The sequence below is a fragment of the Fopius arisanus genome, unplaced genomic scaffold, assembly GCF_000806365.1.
Source record: "Fopius arisanus strain USDA-PBARC FA_bdor unplaced genomic scaffold, ASM80636v1 scaffold00023, whole genome shotgun sequence".
NCBI classification, from domain to species: domain Eukaryota; kingdom Metazoa; phylum Arthropoda; class Insecta; order Hymenoptera; family Braconidae; genus Fopius; species Fopius arisanus.
Genome location: NW_011887762.1, coordinates 533,571 through 555,194, shown reverse-complemented (window position 1 = coordinate 555,194; position 21,624 = coordinate 533,571). Strand labels below are relative to the sequence as shown.

The 21,624-nt window shown below is 38.1% G+C and overlaps 1 protein-coding gene across 3 annotated transcripts in view; it reads right to left on the bottom strand.

The window, feature by feature from the left end:
- LOC105264544 (LIM domain only protein 3) overlaps window positions 1-19,910 on the bottom strand; it is a 117,651-nt gene extending 97,741 nt beyond the window's left edge. For all 3 annotated transcript variants that reach the window (XM_011301480.1, XM_011301481.1, XM_011301482.1), the window contains exon 1: window positions 19,663-19,910. Coding sequence is in view for 1 of the 3 variants with exons in the window: in XM_011301482.1 (XP_011299784.1) it covers window positions 19,663-19,675 (13 nt within the window). In the remaining 2 variants the exon portion in view is untranslated. The remainder of the gene's footprint in view (window positions 1-19,662) is intronic.
- Between the last annotated feature and the right edge of the window lie 1,714 nt (window positions 19,911-21,624).

Below are 21,624 nucleotides of genomic sequence, written 5' to 3'. Positions count from 1 at the left end.
TAGACTCAGGACTATGCTTCAACGTAAAATATTCACACTTGCTCACAAGTGTCCATCAGTAATTCCTCCCATAAATTGAAAAAAATAACTGCACTCGAAACAGTTAACATGTTTTCCATACATTTTTTAAATTACTAATCAAGCGATGAACATGACATTATTAAACAATGTATTGCACTAAATGTATGAGTTAGTTACATGAGATTACATGTGAAGGAGTGGCATTGAGTAAATTTCTTCTTGAGTTTCTGAACTAATATCCAAAGTCACCATTTTAACATTCATTCTATTTAAGCTGTAAGTACGAGAAATTGAATTGTGTTTACTCACAGCCCACATATTTAAATCAGCAGAATTACAAGGATAGGTGAACAAAGGTTTGACTTTTTTCAAAACAGTGCCTGTAATTTTAATATGATTTTGACTGCTATCAGATGGTATAAAAATTCGCTCAATCTGCACCAAACGATCATCATCAAGTAAAACAGTATTATCTGGTACTCTTGCTGTAAGGAAAGCTCCCTTATACCTGAGCTTTTTAATGATAATTTCCCCTTCCCTGCTGGGTCTTAACTGTCGTAAAATTTCTAACTGTGGTGGAAGCTGAGCTTTCTTCAAATTGAAAAAATCAGTTTCAGATAAACGTCTGAGAATCTGTGCAAGAGGTTTGTTTCCACTACGAAGGAATTTTTTGATAATGCCTAACGTATTCTCAAAAGGAAAGGCAGTGAGGCTTGATAATGAGCATTTCATGTATTGGACATCATCAGCCATATGCAGTAGACTGTGCATGTTACCAATAATGCTCACCTTTGAATATAAAGTTTCAGCTAATGATACAAATGATGTAAGAAACTTTTTTGCATATTTCCATTTCTCAATAGCCCATTTTTTAGAACATAGTATTCTACATGCAGCGTGTAATAGTAGAAAATGTTGATAGTAGCTTGTGGGAAGTACTTTCTTGTAAATTATCGGACCACAGTATAAAAGGAGAAATTTCAGTTCAGATGCTTTGAATTTTTCAATATCAGTGAAAGAACGAGTTGTACGATGGAATTCTTGTGGGACTTGGTGCTGAATTTTCAATAACAAAGTGGTCAGTAGTAATTTTCCTGCCTGGTTCAATTTGATTTTGGGATGTCCTTTTAACCAGTACATTAAAAGTTTTTTCTTTGTACCTAGACAAACTAAGTGCATGAAATCTAACACAAAGGTAGATATCATATCAATTTTAGGACAGATATTTAATAAAGGAGTGGTACCTTGATGATGATTAGGATCTGCTTGAGTACGAAATGATGTATCTGTTCGCTTGTCACATCCTCCCTTTGGGATTAGATACACGGTTCGATTTTGTTCACGTTCACCGTGGACGGTGCAACGTTCACAAGCATTGTATCCCCCATGATTTATTATGCATTTGAGTAGAGCACGAGCCGGTCTGTCACAGACGAACGCCATCATCTTTATTTTCAAGTGTCGCCCATCTACATCAAGGCCCTCCTTTTGGAGAAAATTTATTTCCTTTATAAATTTCTCTAAGTATTGAGTCAAATCGTGGGGTTTGCCTTGACCACAAAAAATTGCTACTGGAAATGGCTGATATACGTCCTGTTTACTGTGAACTTGGCATAGAATAGGCCAGAACTGTTTTGCACTCGATTTAAATAATTGCACTCCATCAACATTAATTTTTAAATAAATCGTATCATCTGAATGCAATTCAGGATTCACACATTTTTTTAACGATTGTTCCAAGCCCAAATACACAAATTCACTTGAATCTTCATTAACGTGAATGTCAAAGTCTATTCCTTCACTTTTCAAAAATGTTTTTGAACACCTTGGTAGATCTGGAAGTAAACGAACTCTCAATATTTTGAGTAAGCCATCAAGACGTGTGTGTGGTAGTGTTGGTGTTCCCTCGAGTGACCAGGCTCGTAGCTGAGTGTATTCATCAAACTCGACTTCATCTTCATCACAATCAGAAAATTCATCCTCGCTCACACTAGCTTCCATGATATTTTCGTCTTCCTCTTCATCAAACACTTCGTAATTTTCAACAACTTCATGAATGTCACTTCGAAAAGTATTGTGCTCACTATTTCTAGGGCCTGGATCACTTGTGGAATTTCGGGTTAGGTTAAAACCTGCACTCGAGTTGCCTGAGTCGTCCTCATCATGAGCATCAGGCATATCCCGGTCATCCATGTCTTGAAAATAGGCCTCTTCATTTGGAGTTGAAGCAGATGAAATGCCCATTTCTCCTTCGTTCACAGGAGTACTACATCTTGCTCGTTCTCGAAGACTCTTCACCCTCAAACGTGTGAGTTCACGCCGTCTCTGATTTCTATCCATTTTTTACAATTCGAGCCAAAATCCTTTGAATTCTGTGAGATCCGCACACGAACTGTCTCAATTAACTATTTTAGAGCGTGAAGTTGATCAATTTGAGTACAAATGTACAAAAAATATATTTCTCAAAAACTAAAGTTCATCGAAAACGATCGTTCATCACAGCTCCTGAGCTAAGCTCAGTGGAGTCATCTTCCGGCATTCAGTGAATTAATTTCGACTCTGCACTTAAAATTAATTCTCATATTTTTAATAATTTCTGCTTCAACCAGATCAAGATAAGGTGACCATTGAGTGGGCCAATGCAGGCCCCGATCTGGCATGCCCTAATCAGGTATACCGTATTTCGACCAATGCAGGCCCTGATCTGGCACGCCGTAATAAGGCATACCGTACTAGTACCTTATCAGGGCCTTTCCTGCCAACAGGCCTGCCGTAGAAAATTTCTACTCGGGTACTACGGGGATGCACTCACCGTATTAATGCCTAAAGGAATTAACTTTCAACGTCACGAGATCGAATGTTATTAACTTTATATTGCTGAGTGGGACATGGGGAAGAGCGACGCGTTTTTCGTTAGAATAATGTCGATCCGTTCAACCCCTCGTATAAACGCGCCACACAGCCCAGAGTGCTTTAACTCTCTGTTATATAGTTATATATCTCGATGGAGGGGGGGGCGTCAGCTGTGCCGTCAACCGCTTCTCTTTAATTTTGTTTTTCAAAACAACCGACGGCTCATTATACCATGATTAAAAACCATTAGTCATCGTCTATCGAATATTTTCTCAAATTAAATTTTCCACCCAACCAGCTATATACCTCAATACAATATATTATCAACTTCAAATAAGTATACTACTATACTCATTTTGCTAAATATGTAGTAGAAGTCCACCACAAATAATTATCACATATATTATATATATATATTTCGCGATATTCTCCGATAGGATTGTTACAGACAGATAAACGTATCGAATTTGCCAGATTAAAACTTCTACGAAACTCAACAAGCTCCTTTGTTTACAAGGAACTTAGAGGGAAATATCCGATTAGTTTGGAAGCTCGATTTGTACACAGCATATTATTTTTTCATTCATATATGCGCCCATGCAGGTAATTTGTTCCATCGATGTTTTCTGAATGTCACAATTGAGTAAGCCAGTTAGTAAGTAAGAGACAAAATTACCACATATCATCACTTATAATAAAAAAATAAACAAAAGATTATCAAAATTATCGGACATTTTCCGATAGGTTCGATACAAACAAATGAAGGAGTTAAGGCTTTGCAGGTCAAAAGTTTTCCTGAAAAGCTTGATGATTTTATTAGTTTGCAGTGAACCTTGAGGGAAATGGAGATAATTTTGAAATTCGTGTGCTATTGGAATGCATGAACCGAAATATCGGTCAGTTTGTGGGGAGTTAATTAGACTGGATCATCTTTTGTTTTTTACGTTGAGAACGAACGCGCGCTACAATTACAACTACGCGCGTTGTAATGATAAAAATCGTTATTGAAAATTGTTAATTTAAAGTTTCTTTAAGAGTTATTATAATTTAGGAGTTGCAAATTCAAATTAGCCGCCTAAGACGACTGAACCAATGAGGAATAAGCGTGGCAGACTTTCGAGATATCGATAGTCTCGATGTTTGCTCTTTTTATGATAGGATAGCAAGTGCCAGAGGGAATTATCAAAAACTGATCCGTATAATATCATGTAGGTTGTACCATACGGGTCGAATGGTGCAATTCCATTTGTGCATGTTTTGGTCAGAAAAATAATCATTTAATAACAATAATTATACTAATTTTTCTGATTCACTTGAGGTTAGTCCCTTGTAATTTACAAGAGTGAATTGGCTGTCGAGAGTGTTGAGGGGAAAATAGGGGAACATCGTTGTACACCGTAAGGCAGTCCTGAACAGGTTCTTCAGTCACTCCAGAAATAGGTCAGCTCTTCCGCCACCCCTCTAATTTTTCACTGCTGATACGAAGAGTGATTGAATGGAATTCAGAATATTTTAAATTGAATAGTTGGAGGGGAATAGCAGAGGCGTGCCACTCATGGTTAAAATAAGATGGTGCAATGCAATATTGGCGACTGAGAAATGTTTTTAGGATTGCATAAGAATTATTTTAGGATGTTTTTTGTTTAGGACCAACATGTATTGCCTATGGGATCATCAACATTTGTTTCCCCAAAAATGGTCTTCAGAAACTCAATTGGGTACTGGAATCTTACACGCTCCGCTATAGAACACCTACATTGATTTGGTGGACCTGTACTAGATATTTACCCATGCAACCAACTACTGAGCGATAGATTTTCGTTCAATTTCAGGCAAAATGTCAAACCAGCAGGCGTTCTGCATCTACCAAAATTCTATTTTTTCGATGTTCTTCAAATAATTTCTCATAATCAACGCCCGCAATCCACTAGATTTTTTGATCAAAAATTACTATATGGACATTCCGAATACGTGAAATGTTCTATGACCTTGGCCATATTTTCCTTCATTTATATATGCTTTCAATAGTTTTTGGTAGCGACCATAAGAACACACGGTTAAATGACCTGTTTTCAAAACATTATAACCAATTAATTGTTCCTTAACCTTTTAGGGATTTCAGGGGAAAAAAATTGAAAAATTGCTGCATTTTTTTCAAAACCCCCATCAGGCTTGATTATGCTTAAGACAGGTAGGTGCCTAATGGACTCCTCCAACAGAATGAAATTGTCACTTTCTCCGATATTTTTGGTCTTTTTATCGTTCATTTTTTAAACTCATTTCCAAATGGAGGTGGATGAAGTAGTAAATAATGAAAAAGATTGAATGGGCGGTGGGTGATATAGATGACGAAGGGAAAAGAGTAATAAAGGGATTACAGAACAGAAAACATTGAAGTTCTTATTGAAAAATCAGTTAGGTAACTACGTAGAGCATTTTAAAAAGTAATGTATTTGTGGACCGTTGTGGTGGAGTTTTTTATTTGGGTGAAATTGGAGCATGGGGCCAATGCAAGGCAAGGAGTGGCCAACCACACGACTGAAGAAATCCCGCCACAACAGCCTAGATAATGATCTTCACTATGGTGATTTCCAAGTTTTTAAGTTTGGAAAGTATATATAAGTATATATATTAGAATACAGTTTTTTCCAACGAAATTGCTCGAAAAATGTTTTGCCCATACAAAAAATTAAAAGATCAAAAAACATAGTTAAAAAAAATTGACTGAATGTATATTCAAAGAGAGAATATATTTGGCGTCTTCTGAATGAACTCAATGAGGTTCAAACACCTACCGCCTTCGATTGTATCGCCGATTTGTTCCCATATTGTACATGTCATTCGATGACCATTCAGTGTTCCCGCCATCATTTTCTTCATTTTTTCTGTTTTTAAGTGCGTAACTCGCAAAAATATTAATTGATTAAAAAAAATTTTTTCCTTAATTTTCGTTTTTTTTATGGCCGATAAATGAACATGGCTATATATTTTTTGTATATCAGGTTCCATAAGATTTCATCATAAAAGAGTAAAAAATCCCGCTTTTTCCGACTGGGATATGATTTTTTTTTCAAAAAAATTCAGTGTGTTTGTGAAACTAGAAAAGCAATATTATTATTTAACCGGTTAGTGTGGTAATGTTTTTCCATGGGGGAAATAGTATATCCAAGTTCCCATACGAAAAAATTGTGCAATTACGGAATTTTTATCATTAAAAGGAGTCAAACCGAAATTGATAGAGATAAAATAGAAGAACCACGATTTCCTGTTGTGAAAATTTCACTTTTGGTACCACAAATTCACTGAATTTTTTTGAAAAAAGAAATAATCGGTTCCATGTCGAAACAAGTGGAATTTTTTACTCTTTTATAATGAAATCTCACGGAGCGTGAAATATATAGTCGTGTTGATTGAATCGGCGCTAAAAGAACGAAAACTTTTTAAAACCAATTTCTAAATCGGTTAATATTTACGGAAGTGGTGGTCTTAAAAGCTGCAAAAGTGAAAAAAATCGTTGTGGATGGCTAGTATCGTCAGAAAATCTCAGAGATTGAATGATCATCTAATGACGTACGCAATATGAGAAAACTACAGGCAATCATGCGCACTGTCGCGGGCTCTACCTCTAAATGAGCGCTGGAGCGCACAATAATATCCTCCCAGTCATGGAGATGATCAATCGATCCATCGACCAATAGGAAGACGAATGAAAAATTGACAATGCAAACAATCATTCATTATCAATCTACTTTATGGTAAAGGAAATCGGCGGTACAATTGAAGGCGATAAAGGTTTGAACCTCGTTGAGTTCATCTAGAATACCCCATATAATACACATTTCGTATATATTATCAATGTATATTTTTGTTTGTGGTTGCGGCGTTTGCAGTTCTCGTGATCCCAGATGAAGAGTTGGATATGGCTGCCGAATGGTCCCCTGATCGCCAACTCGTATAGAGTAGGTTTCTTGTATCGTTCCTTACTCCGCGATGCCCTCAGGTCGCCCTATTGACCCAAGCCCCTCGGCTGCTCGGTCAGTAGAGTTCACAGAGGGTTCGCCTAATTGTTGGAGATGACGTACTCCTGGATGAATGTCTCGCGAAGGTTCACCAATAATTACTCTCAAAATTGATAAAGATTAATAAAGATTACTTACTGGATCTTGAATCGATAGATATATCCGAGGTGTCTTGGATCCAGTCCTGTGAGCTAAATTTGGAGCTGATCAGAGATCGACTGACGCGGTCCAAGTCAAACCGTAATCTCCCAGCACTGACTGTCCAGGTTTGAGTCTGATCGTGATCTGACTTCCAAGGGGAACTCAGAGAGGCTCCTGCCCTATAAAATGCTTATGCAAGCATTCCCACGGCCCAAGGAGGATTTCAGTGTTGGTCAAGCCTTGGTTTAAGCCCGGTATACCAATCCCCAATACTGATCAGCTATTCGCAAATTGAATGATCGATCACTGGTCCAACGCTTGGATGATAACACCGGGCCGATAATGACAGACAATGATACACCCGGGTTGCCAGTTGTTATTGAAAATTATAGAAAAAATAAGTAATTACCGCATTTTACGCTCCTTTTCCTATAAGTTAGACCTTAACTCATTAATCCTAACTTTTGAAAAAAGCGATTTTGTTAACTTTCAATATTTTGCCTGCAATTAGGTTTGAACTCGGAACCCTTCGCATACTAACCCTACTACCTGACTAGGAGACCATCGCATGATTAATATAGATGGAAATAAAAGTCGCCCATATTAATTTTATTACATTTCCATTTATATTATTATTATATTTACATTGTGAACTTTTTATGTTATTTATATTTATTTAATATCCATTTTTATTACCATTCATTTATTATTTTTTAATAATTATGATCATTTGGTAATTAATGAATAATTATTGTTTATTATTATCACTATTAGATTATATTCTTATTATAATATTATTATCGTCACTTTCCCTTTGGCTCCAGATGCTCGCCCCAGGAGTGGACCGGGCCTGTCAGCCACGGCTCAGTTGGCTACCAATCGGCCCGAATGCAATGTATGATTGGTTGGATATTACCCTAACAGTGAAACATCATTTGGTATAATATGGTAGCGCCAATACTAGCATTGAAGTGCCAATGATTGATTCGGTTACCATTAGCTCCATTGGCCCAATGTTGAAGCACCAATGCTTGGTAATCCTTCCCTTGGCTAACTGTTGGCATAGCTTTGATATGCCAATGCTTGGTGCATATACAATTGGCCAGATATCCAAACATCGAAGCACCTCTCCTCGGCAGTTTTAGTCTTGGCCTATTATTGGCCCAGAGATGGTGTACCCATAATTGGCTTTCCAATGTTGGTCCATACTATGGTCAAAGAATGGCTCAAAACATGGACTTCCACAACTTGGGCCAATCTTTGCCTATTATTGGGTTATAATAGTATATACGCTAGGTCTCAACCAAGCAATGGTGCAATGATTGACGATTGGCACACCCTACTTAGGGGTTTGATGCATGAACATTGTCTTGACACTGTTAATGACAAAGCCTACGTATAGTCCAACAATTCCTGGGAGGAACTGGACTCGAGTATCGCCGTGGGACTGCTTATACAAGTCAGATCCCAGAGACTGAATAAGCTGGGTCTGGATCTGGGCTTCTTCGATCTCTAGATCAACTTCCGACTTTAGAAGAATATAATCGGCACGAGGAAAACTCTTCACGTCACATAGACCTAAGAAACATCGAAATATTTCATAATTCCATCAAACACCATCAAAAAATTATAAAAATAATAAACCTTTCACGATTGATCGTTTTTTATACAATTTCAGTTTGTTCATGGGCGATGGAATTCTACATGAGTATATCTCGAAGTATCTTTTTTTTAAATAAAAAAAATTTTTTTTAGTCTTTGGGTTTTTTTTGAGTTTGATAGGACCATTTTATTTTATGGTTTTATATTATCTACTTGAGAATAATTCTCGCTCTTACATTTATTTCAAAGAATTTCGTTAATTCTATTATATAATTCTTGAATAAGCACGCTTTTAAGAGCTTTCTTTATTATTCTCTGAAAAATATGACCTTTTCACCGTTCATTTAATTTGTCGTAACCTTTTCTCATTGTGTTTTATTTTTTTTTGTCCTAGATGTGATTTTTGATGGTGGAAGAATTGAAATTGTATTGGGACAGGTTGGGGATATTAAGAAGATCGAAAAGACGAGGTGGAATATAAAGGGGCAAGGAGTGGCAAGGGGAAAACTCGAATGAATGTTAGAGAGTATAGGTTGAATGGAAGCGCACGTCGTTGGGGGGAACGAGGGTCGAAGTAGGCAACCCACAAGATCCATTTCACGGGGGGATGAGCCACGTCCTAACCCAGCGAGAAACAAATAAGCATCGATTTTCCACCCCCGACTATTTTCGCCAGGCAGTTTTGAGTCTTGCCAAGTATTTTATTCTGTCGATTCGATTTAATGAAGATTGAGAGAGCCGAAGAATTTTCTAACACCGACTTCTCGTGAAGAAATGGGGTCAGGCTAAGCAGGAAAATTTCAGTAAGATTATATCAATGGAAGGATGCGTTATGTGTTTACAATTGAAAATTACAATTGCACTGATGGAAGCTCATGAATTTCCGTGAGGAGTATATTCACCATTTGAAATGCTAACGAATTTGGAAAGAAGGGGCTTGGTTTTAAATTCATTTCACTCATGCTTTCTAACTCCTTCAGAATCACAATATGTCAAAATGGCGAAAGTTGTCGACCACAATGCAAAAAAAAGTCCATCAAAATAGGAAACAAGTAATAAGAATTATATAAAAATGTCTCATATTGATTTTGTTTCAATCAAAATTAAGATGATTAGATTCAATTACATGCAAATTTAAAAACGGACCTATTAATTTTCTTAATTTATAGTGATTGTTGCTTATAAATAGTCAATTGCCCTTCCAATGGGTTCTTTTCTATCTCTTCATATTGCGATATTGGTTATCAGTCGAAATATACCTTTAGAAGTGGAATACATTTTTATTAAAAAAAAAAAACTAAAAAATCGTTTGTATTTATTTTTAAATGAATTGTCGGGTGATGAGAGTGTATAAGTGGTAAAAGGGACTCCTATCCATTCCGCGTTACCAACGTATTCAGCTCCTAGAGTAATTGAAAAATGTTGTTGAACCGGTGTTTTAAATTCAAAAAAAGTAAAATGTCCGAAAACGGGTGAATTGATGGTGGTGTTGGTCGAGTGCTTTTTTCCGTACATCAAATTCGACGACGCTGAGGGATAGAGATGGACGAGTCAAGGGGAGAGTAGTACCATAGGTCCAACGACTCGCTCGTAGCTCGATTTCAAATAAAGTTAATTGGAAAACATTGTTCGATATGGAGGGGAGGGAATGAAGCGGATAGGGCGGCCAGATCCGAGGCGTTGGTTTCAATGGTGGGGGTGAGTTAGTAAAATTAATATTTCCTATCAGGCCATCGGATCCAGCGACAGGTCGATCGACAGGCTAGGACTCATATTATATTGAAGGTACGTACTTTCCTCATATTTATAAAAAACAATTCAAAGAATTCAGAACAAGTAGCAAAATGGTAAATTTTTTAAATTTTTGTGGTGGTCCATTTTGCTCGCAATTCTCCTAAATAATTGTGTAATTTCACATGATAGTCAGGATGTCCCATAAAAAAACTAGAACGGAGTCCGCTAATTACTGATCGTACGTAATTGATGATTATTTTTTGGTAAAAGTAAATTAGAGCTCCTCGATTCATGATTCATGAAATTCATGAAATCATGGAACGGAATATATTGAAAATAGGATCCTATGATTTGTTCTATGATTTGTTTATTTTGAGGTATATCCTGCAATCAATGGACCTCCTTAGTATCCGAACTGAGCAGCTATTAATGAATTTAACCTCTTTGAGAAATTAACTTATTTTGTGAATGGACGCTCGTGTTGGTGTATGGGCACCCCCTACTTCGCTTTTCTTTTGAAAAGCAGTTAATTTATAATTAACTATACAATATTATGAAGTATTTACAAACATTCACCGCGCGGTGAAGTTTTTGAAAAATTTTCAAGGCTGACCAACACTTTGCATGAGGGTTCGCAACTGGTATGAACCCCACCAAAGGTCGATTTGGGCCGGCCTCCTACCGCCAAGTATATGCCTTTTATATACTTAATTAAGTGTGATTCAATTTTTTATTCTTTCCTTTGTCTTTCATAGTTATTAAGATGAATAATAACTCAGAAAAATTAAAAATTATATGAAGTGCTCTGTTATACTATGACCGGTTTTTCACTACTATTTCATTTAGAAATCGTGTGTGATTATGTTTTTTGGTGTTTGGTTATCAGGATAAGGACCATTCTTTATTTCAATATTTTTCTCTTGTCATTCCATTTGAAAATGAATTATTGCCGAAATTAGCTAATTATCTTGTTAGTTGAATAAATCTCGAATTTTTACCTTCCGATTAAATATTTAGATGAATATTGATTAAAATTCTTATAAGTCTAAATAAATTTCATTGTTGTATACACATGAAGATTGAAACTTTTTTTTAATATCTATAAATCTAATATATGTTATCGTCTGACGTATGATTTTATTTTATTTATTCGTTAATTTTATTCAATTAATTTTGTGTTGTTTTTCTCAAATCAGTACTTAAATCCGGAACCTTTTGCTGTGTAGGCCGGCGTGCCTTATCCACTTGTCCACCATACCATTTTTGTGTATAGTTTTAATATGTTTTACAAACATTCATAGATTTAAATACTAAATAAATGGATTGCAAAATGGAAATGGATTGTAAACAAAAGGAATCCCAGCATTAATTTTTCAATAGTGGAAAATGCTGAGAATGATTGTTTGGTTCTCGAGGGTTACTTAACATGAATGATATAATTCCATCCACATTGCTTGCAATCATATGAGATAATAAAGAGATTTTTAAGTTTAGTGGCAAAAGGAGAAATTATCCCAAATTGATAGCATGAGAAAGGTAAAATATCCGAAAGGTGAGGTAATAAAAAGACCCAAGGATGAGGGAGAACCTGTAACGAGGTATTCCAACTCGGCCGAAAGACTCAAGGAAGGTAGGATCACCCGACTGACAGCTTTCTAATGGAACCCGTAAATAGCTACTGGGACCCCAACATACTACAGAAATGGATACCGTGAAAATCTATTGGCAATCTCGCATTTCAAGGACTAAAATCGAACCATAAACAAATCAATGACAGAAACTATTCTCAATATCCCAGCAAAAGCCAATTTCATAAATCTTTATTGCAAACTAAGAAGGAAAAACAATTCGATCTGTTCCATTGTGTTATAGCAGATAGTATCTTCACTCACAAACCATTTCATCCAAATGATTCGCACGTTGGGACCGATTACTTTATATACAGAGTGTTTTCAAATTCCCACGTGAAGAAATCCAAGATTGAACGATGGGCGCCAAGCTTGGATCAACCAAGAATACCAAGCCTTGGAATTGCTGGGTTGAACCAACCTTGATTTTCAGGAACCAACCAACTAAGTTGCTACTCGACTAAGCTTGTTGATATAATGCAAATGTGACCTTGTATACTAAGGTATAGTTCCGATCATGGTCTAGCTTTGGTCTTCTCTTCAACCAAGACATGAGTTTCTTGAATACGAGAAGTGTTCGCTGAATTATTGAGTCATAAGTTTTTAAACTATTAATGGTTAATATCGGCAGATTGGCAGCGTGTATTTTGCTGCGGCAAAGTGGGAAAGGAGGGGAGTAATGAAAGTGACAAAAGCGCGTCGGAGTAATTAGCAAATTATATTAGAAATAAATTGGGAAAGATTGGAACAAAACAGGATGAAATTTTTTCAAGTTGTTGCTTAAATAGCCGCAGTTTTACCATGGTTTGCATTAATTAATGAAATTGAAACAAAATTTTCAAAAATAGATTTCCCACGACAGACGAAAATTGACCTACATTGAATCATCATTTTTTTTTGTTGAGACGTCTTTTTTATTCATTCCTTCTGTTCTTCTTTACTTTATAAAATATCATACATTTCACAAATGTCATCATGATGAATCTGATTTCTTTCCTATAAATTACATTGTTCTTCAGCATTGATGAATATTTTCTTATCTGAGGAAGAATTGAAATTAATGAACAGATGAGCAGATAGAGCATGAAAATAACTCCAATGAAGAAAAATGCCGGAACTAGCCAACTCCAATATTCTGAATGTCAGACGAAAGTCTACTATGGTCTGGAGGTCTTAGGAGAGAATTCCTTGAAATTATTTCACCAGAAGACAGTTGTGGGCAAGGCCCATCGCCGATTAGAATACCTCAGGGATTATCCCTTCTACTTCTTCCTTGGATAATGTAATGGAGGAGTCTGTTTCTTCAATATATATGTAATTGAATCGGAGGAGCATGTAGGAGGGCAGCGGATTTAAGCCACTCATCGTATTCATTTGAGAAAGGTTAGTGGTGAGGTGAAGTGCTGTGGTCTAATATAGGTACGATGAAGAATACCGTTCTTGATTATCTAACCATTCAACTCTTTGTGTTGTCTTTTAACGCAAAGAGCGGTGTTAACAGATTTTGGAGAATAACTCCAACCACAATTGTTTCCACCCCTGTACAATATTCCCTAAAAATGGCAGGTTTGGCTGTCTTTTTAGACATTTACCGGAAAAATTAATGGTCATTACTTAAGTAACTTAGCCTCGTATTTTTCATTGGGTTAAAAATTCGTTCCAAGTTGTAGCAGTACTACAGCAGTACGTTAATGCCGAGTTAATTGGTCCGGTGTTTCTAGCAGATTGGCCGTAGATTTATGAGGCAATAATTAGGAAAGAGCGATGTTTGTCGGGTGGCGATGCAGCTAGTGGAGATAGTGGGGTGGTGTGAAAGTGCGAGAGAGTAGTGGAGACATGCCACAACGCCAATGCCTATTGTTAGTATGGAGTGAGGTCTCCAGCGCAGGCTCCACTGGACTCCGCGTCCATTCGATAATACGTCGTAATGACGTTGCAAATTAGTGTCGACGCGCATGAACCCAGTATCCGGGAGTCCCGTCTGATCAATCCACATTATACTATTATGGACCACTGTTTGCAATCATTTTCCCCTTCATTCACCCGTTTTTCCTCCAATTTTCGTCAAGTATTCAGCGCAACTCTGTAGGAAGTTATAAAACAACGTGAGAATATATCTCTGCAACTGAGGTGTATATCAAAATTTTTCTAATAAGCTTTCCCGTAGAGCTCAAAGAATCTTATTGAAATGATTTTTGCATGACTTTTACCAGGGCTATTTTAATTTGCGCGATATTTCAGAAAAGATTAGCGATGAGTTGAGTTAGCTTAGCTTGTTTTACCACTTCATTCCGAAATTCAGTTGTATTGCTTCTCCTCTCTGTGAACCTATTGATTTTCCAATGAATGATCCGTCGATGGAAGGGCAATGGAGCTATTTCTTGAGATAAAAAATCGGAAATATAGAGGTGAATAAGAGAAAGATTCTTTCACGTGCGTGTGCCATTACAGAATTAGTGAAAACAATTTATTGCTTAATCTACGCTGGTGGGCCCCACAGAGTTCCGCAGGAGGTAGGAGGAAGGAGGGGGTCTCGCAATGAAAAGTAAGCCACCCACGATAAAAATTTTATAATTACTTCTTACTTCCGTTCGGGGAAATTTTAATTAAACCGTAGAATTGGCCTTTAACGAGAAAAGAGGGAACGTCGCTTTTGTTCGCACTGCCTCGGCTTCTCGTCGCCCGTTCGGAATGAGGAAAAACGAACAAAATTATATGAAAAAAGAAATAAACGGGATGAGAAAAAAAATATATCAGAAATTAGTGGAAAGAAAGGAGGTGAGAATATCCGGGCTAAATTGAATGGAATTTATTGCACCGAGAGAATAGTGAGAAGACGATGGAATGATTTTTATTTTATCAATTTGCCGGCTGTCACGTATGTGGGAGGGCTATCGGGAGAAGAGCTCTGGATTCGTTGGAGCAAAAGTGGGGTGATTGTATATTAGACATGATCATACCTCATCCCAGGCTTTTCCCTCATTGACGATGAAAATTATATTTGATTCTAATCGAGCAAATGGGACGGTACGGCCAGGGAGTCTATTTATTTACACTTGGATTGCGACGAACCATTGTCGACCCTTGCAAGCCCTCCACGTAGTAACAAGAGAGACAGGTTTCGTCGAAATAATCCTCCTAAGGAAAGATTCAATTTTTTACTCCATGACCTTATTCGTCACTTTTTCGACTCGGGGAACTTATCCTTTGACAATCTTCCGGGGATCATTTTCCAATCGATGAAACAATTTTTATTCAATTTATTTCAATGAAACCATTTGTAATTTTATTAAATGTCCCAGAACAAATCCAATATAGCACTCGAGAGGGAGAGGACGTCAAGGCCTTATATTACATTATTTAGAACCTACAAATTTAAAGTTGTGGGTATCTTGAAATTTTTGGCAAATTGTTTTCATTGGAAAATTAGTATCAAAGTGAGGAAGTAAAGTGACGTAGTGTGCATTTCCCCTCCTAAACAACCATAACGTGGAAAAAATGAAAAACTCGTTGGCCATAAATTTAACGTGCCCACCAAAAAGAAGAGGGGAACAAGTGGTCGAGCATTTATAGACACGGCGTGTGGCAGAGGGTGAAGTGGTTATTTTCCGGCGAGTGCGCACCGATTAAAAATCCAATTGGTGATACCTTGAGTTAAAAAAACGGAGGGCATGAATCCCAAGAAAATACGCGAGTGGAGAGAAAAAAAAAATAAATTCCCCCCCTCCCGCGAAGGACTGTCAGATTAATTCATTTGAGTGGCTTCCAAGAACATTGTTGCTACATTCTTCTGCTCTTGCGCAACCACCGCATCTCCCTCTATCAACCCCAACAGAATAGAGGGGCCGATGGGTGTGGGAGGATGGCGAGTGCCTTCTACGGCATCTTGATACTTTTTCCATTTACTGAAATTGATATTACTTTCGTAAAGGCGTGTATATACGCGTATACCGGGGTATCCATCTAGCCTATAAATTTTTAACGGCGTAAAACTTTCCATCCGAAGGAGAGATGGGCATGGGAGGGGTTTCAGGGCACCTCCGCATTCGGAAAATTGAACTCTTTGCCTTCTTGGAGAGATGCGTTACCGAGATTCTCCTTTCCGATAACCAAAACCGACGGCTCTGAGAGGGATGAAGAGACTCGTCGAGTCAAGTGGGGGAGAAGGGGTATGTACTCCGGAGATGGAGGTGAAATTGATAAATGAGCGTAACGCTTAATGGAGGATGAACGAGAGAATCTTGGACAAATAAAATCATTATTCCGCATCTTCTCCCTCATTGTTAAGCAAATTCAATTTCCAGAGTTGTTATTTTCGTTGAATTGCTTGGAAAGTCGAGGTGAGAAGGGGGTGATGTCATTCACTCCGTGAATGATGATCATGAAAAAATGGCGCGTGCAAGTCCCTTTTGATCGGTTAACTCACGAGAAAAATCATCTCTCAAAATTATCGATAAACGAGATAAATGAGTTTTCTGTGGTGCAGTTATTGCTGACGATTCAACATTCTCGGGATTATTCTGTTTAATTGAATTTTGGATGACCCATGAAACCCGAAATTCTGGGGAGAGATGGCGGGCAAACCTGTTGGCGGTGGTTTGGCAATGGAAAAATGGCTTTGAAAATTTAATTAGCAGTGATATTGAGAGGCGAAGTGAAACGATGGAGTATTACAGCAGCACTGGATAGCCCTAGCCTCTGGACTCTAATGTGATTGCTTTACTGGCCCTATACGGGCTCTCTGACTATACATAACTCTCCACTCAAATGGAATTACTTTTTCCCTATTTTTCATTTGAACTTAATTTTTTTTCACCGGTTCTTTGATGGTTAAGTAATTCATTAGCTACATTTGCCGACCATTAATTCGGATTACGGGGATAAATGCAGAGTGAGTAATAATAATTTACTCAGCTCGAGAATTCCCTCGCTTCCGACAGATGAAAATAAAAAGAAAGAAAATAAATAAACAAAAGATTTGTGTCACTGGTTCGTTGCACTCGAGTGGCTCTCGAATTTATCCAATGGCAATAGCCCTCTGCCCACTGGGGATGCATCGATCTTTAAGCCTTCCCTTACCCTCCACCCACCATTCTATCACTTTAACTCGGTAGTTCCTTGGCGCGATATCATCGCACACTTGACACACTATACCCCCCACTGACATTTCCCAGGGATTTAGTATACTCCTGAAGTAAATAGGAGCCCTGGCCGCTCTCCCGTAAAATTGTATGTGAAATTGTGCAATGTGTCTTGCGAATTGAATCGCCCGGTAATGACATTGACTTTATTGCTTGTTTCAAGACATTCCGTGACCACGGATATGAAACCCACTGGGTTTTCTTTTCAAACTTCTCCACAATGGTGAAATTACAAGGGAAAAGCAATTTCATTCCTCTGTCGTTCCATTTTCGAATTAATTTTCCTACATTATTGGAAGAAAAACTCCAATTTAGTGAGCACTTTAGTAGTCATTTTCGAAGAGGAAAATATTCCAAGTTCCGCTGAAAATTCGACAATATATTTATCAGAATTTTTCTGATTTAGATATTAGATTTCTATGGAGTAATAACAGTGCCATTCCAGGTTCCCATCAATTTTTCTGTAATTTATGATTTTTCAATGAAGAAGTTTAGGATTGAGGGAGGATTAATGCCCAACAGAGACAACTAGCAGAAATTGTATTATTTGGGGAACATGTCACAAATTATTGTTAATAATCATCCATATTGGACTTATTTTCAATATATAATCGAAAAATAGTTGATTTTGTAATCCAAACTAAATTTTTAATATTCAGAATTCTATCGGATATTGCATAGCAAAAAATAGGGTTTTTCAAAAGTCCAATCAATTTCAATTCGTTATGTGCGTGAATCTAGAATATACACCAACCAAACCACATGAATTGGTAATTCCTCATAATATTGAACTGCTGATGGAAAAACAACAAGTAAATAATGAATAAATAAATAAATAAATAGAACTCTGGAATATTTTAAATGCATAAAAAGTGGAAATTCATTAAAATACTTTCAACGATTTATAATCCCCATCTCTCAAACCCAGCCAATTTTTTATATTCTTTATAATACCCCCGAAATGATTTATCGCGCAGGCTAATTGCAGAATGCATTCAGCGAGTAATATCGCTTTGGCGAAAGAGAAAAGTGCGATGGTTGGTGGGAGTGGTGAGGGGGCTAGGGGTAGGTGGGTTACCGTCGGGAAGCTATACTTTAGTTTGCAATTTAAACTTTACTTCCACTGGAATTGATTAGCTTTTAGTAATTAAGCAAGCAACGCCTTGGCTCGCTCTACCCCTCTCGTGCTCACGCTCATTCCTCCCCGGTCCCTAGCCCCCCTCTCGACATTCACGCCGTCGGGGTGGTTTTAATCAACGTCCCGCGCGCGCATCCTCCACCCACCACCCACCACCCACCATTCACATTCTCTCACTCTATCTGTACCTCACCTCGTATCTCACTCGTTTCATTCGCCTCACTGGGGCTTAACCGTGTATTTTTTGACTCTCCAGGAAATCTAACCTCAAACTCCCACCCAATATACTCAACACATCGAGAAGGAGAAGAGCCTTGTATTCCAACCGCCTGGATATCGCTAGCAGTGCGAAGCAATTTCGGCATGGAATGCGTTTCCCTCGATAGCTCGTATAGCTCCAAGTGAATGTGCATGTGTTTGTGTACAAAAGAGGAGGTTGGGCGGGGAATGCATGTGTGTGTGTGTGCTTGCCCAGCCGGGACAGGCCCAACCAATTTCAACTTCCATTATACACCCTTTACCCCACTATCCACCCCAGCATCCTACGATTGTGACTCCCGACTCTTCCCAACTATCCAGGGGAGGGGATAAATCGTAATTCAATTTATTTTCAAATATTTGCCATTTTTGGGGGATCCTCTTCACCCTCGTCCATTAATAAATCCTTCAATCGATTTCGTTATAGATTTTCTCATCAATGAAACAACTATCTCAAATCAGTGCTTCTTTTAGGCCATTAAAAATCTTAAATCATGAATAATGAGGAGAGTTACTCGATTCTTTGTTTATTTACTATTGAATTTTTCTAACGGACGGGAATAAAATTATTCCAGTCCACGTGGCACCCCAGCGAATTTAAAAACGCAATTTACGGACAATGGAGAGTAAAAAAGGAGCCCGGAGTTTTCAACTCCGCAAACCCAAGCAGAATTTATCCACTCCCCCTTCACCCCCACATCGGGGTATTCTGAAACGTATATATCCCCCTCCCTCTCCGTGAGTATAGAAAAGGTATGCCGTGAGTCGGTGTCGGGCGTAGTGTCGTAAAATGTTGCTTTTTAATTTGGTGAAGGCATGGAGTGGGGGCCAGGGGGTGAAAGAGAGTTAATATATGGCTTTAATTTTGGGGTTTCATTTAGGGGCTCATTCGGAGACGCATCGGTGAGTGTTTCTCACCTTATTCACGCTGCTGAGGGAGCGGGTGAACCACTTCCGGCCGCCAAGATTGACTTCCGCCTTTCCTCCCCAGACAGGAAAGCGAAAAGAAACCAATCGCGGTACAAAGTGAGTTTGATCCAGCCCCTGAGCGACGCCGCTAAAATTAACCGGAAATTCCTGGGGAAATTTCCTCGGAGAGGAATAAAAAATGAATTGAGAGGACTCACCGACTCTAGTCATCCATGATTCTCGTGTATCCGGGTGTAAACACAGCACTCAGTCACTCAAACACCAGACACCTTCACAATTCAATCGATAATTCAAAGCAATTTTTCAAATTTTCATTCCACTCGGTTCAAAAAGAAGAATTCACACACGATTAGGGCTTGAGTAATTGAGGATCATTTGAGGATAGGAGTGAGGCTGTACCTCCCGCGCTGACGGTCGAACTCGTTGTGCAAGGAGAAACGGAACGCGCAATGTTGAGGCACGGAGCGCTATCCCTTTCGGGCGCATGCGTCTTGCAAACGCGTGTCAGCTTGATAAAACTAAAACAGAGTACCTCATACACTTTTGTGGAGTTATTATTGGAGGTGGAGAGGAGGAGAATTAAAAAGAAAAAAATATATGGGAGCGGGGCGCTCAAGGAAAACGTCGTATTTGTCCCGCACTCCGCGACTAATGAACTCAGCAATTAGCGAGGGAGGGGACAATTTTCTTTGTCCTTTATAACTTTTCGGCGCATTGAGAAGGGAATCGTTAAAGGGATTCGTTAGTGGTTTTTAGAGGGTCCAGTGTCATTAAATTCAACACGTCAGGTTCCACCATGAGGTTTTTTTTACATTTGTTTTCTGCTTTCCATTTACATACGAATGTCTCTATTATTATAAAAATCCAAATCGACTTTTGCAAATCAAAATTTGCTACTTGAAATTGTAGCACTCAAAGGCAAAATGAAGGACTGGTCATTACTGGAGCTTACAACTTTATTTATCCATTACACTTCCCAGTATTGGAGGAAATATGAATGAGGGAGCATTTAATTAAATAAAAAAATTATCTTGTCAATTGTGTGGAATAAATAAATAATTAAATGATTTTTACCCAACTCGATTTGTTAGCCATCTCGAGTTCCTCGAGGATAAAATAATTTGAAGAATCATCGATTTACTTTCACAGTTGAGCGCGTGCGTACAGTTCACTGATTGCTGGGTATTATTAATCGTAAAACTCATTAGCGCCCGCGGCAATTACTCGTCCGATGTCTCCTCACCCCTCTTTTATCCCCCAGTCGTCCCCATCTCTGTCACTTCGTTTTCATTCGAGTGATATTGACGAGAAGCCCGAGTATCGTGTTAATATCCGTCAGATCGATTTACTCCATGAAATGAATACATCTCACCAATTTTTAATGGATATTAAACTCGTTATCTTTACCAACGAAAATAACAAATTAATTGACTCAAGTTATTACCACCGTAACTCCTCATAAGCTCACCTATCAAAAAACGTTCAACTTTTTTTTTCAATTGATTACATAACTACCAATTTTCGACAATTGGGAAATTTGATTTAATGAAAATGCGATGATGAATCAAACAAAGTGGTATTTCCATCAGCACTAAAGTTATTTATCCTCTGAGATATATTTCTCCATTTCAATTACTCGAATTGGAGCTGAAATGTAATTGAGAAAAGTGGAATACGTCCTCTTGTACTGTTTCTATATTTTTCTTTTGTTTCTAGAGATTGATCGAAAGAAGTTGAAAAGGGGAACAAGAAACATTGAAGTCAAGAAGTGGCGAGAGGGTAGGGGGTGGTTGACACTGTTCCCATGGCAAGTGCGAGACTATAAGGAGAATAGAGACAATAGAGTTGAGAGTCTCTGGAAGTATAAAAGAAAGGGGGAAATCACGAGATGGCATCCCTCACCCTCATGACAATTAGCTAAAACCTCGGACGATACACAGTGCAGTTCTCTACCATTCACCCCTCTCCCTCCGAATCGTAAAACAGGAAGCATGGGTATTGGTAAGATTTAGATCGTTTGAGACGGCGAAATAGTCAGGGAAGCTGTAAGAAAACCACTTTCATTTGCTTTCCGGGGCTCTTTCTACAGATTTTCTAATCGTTAACGATCGATTCATCTGACTGCGTGGTATTTGTACAGCCTTGGTGTACTTTTCAGG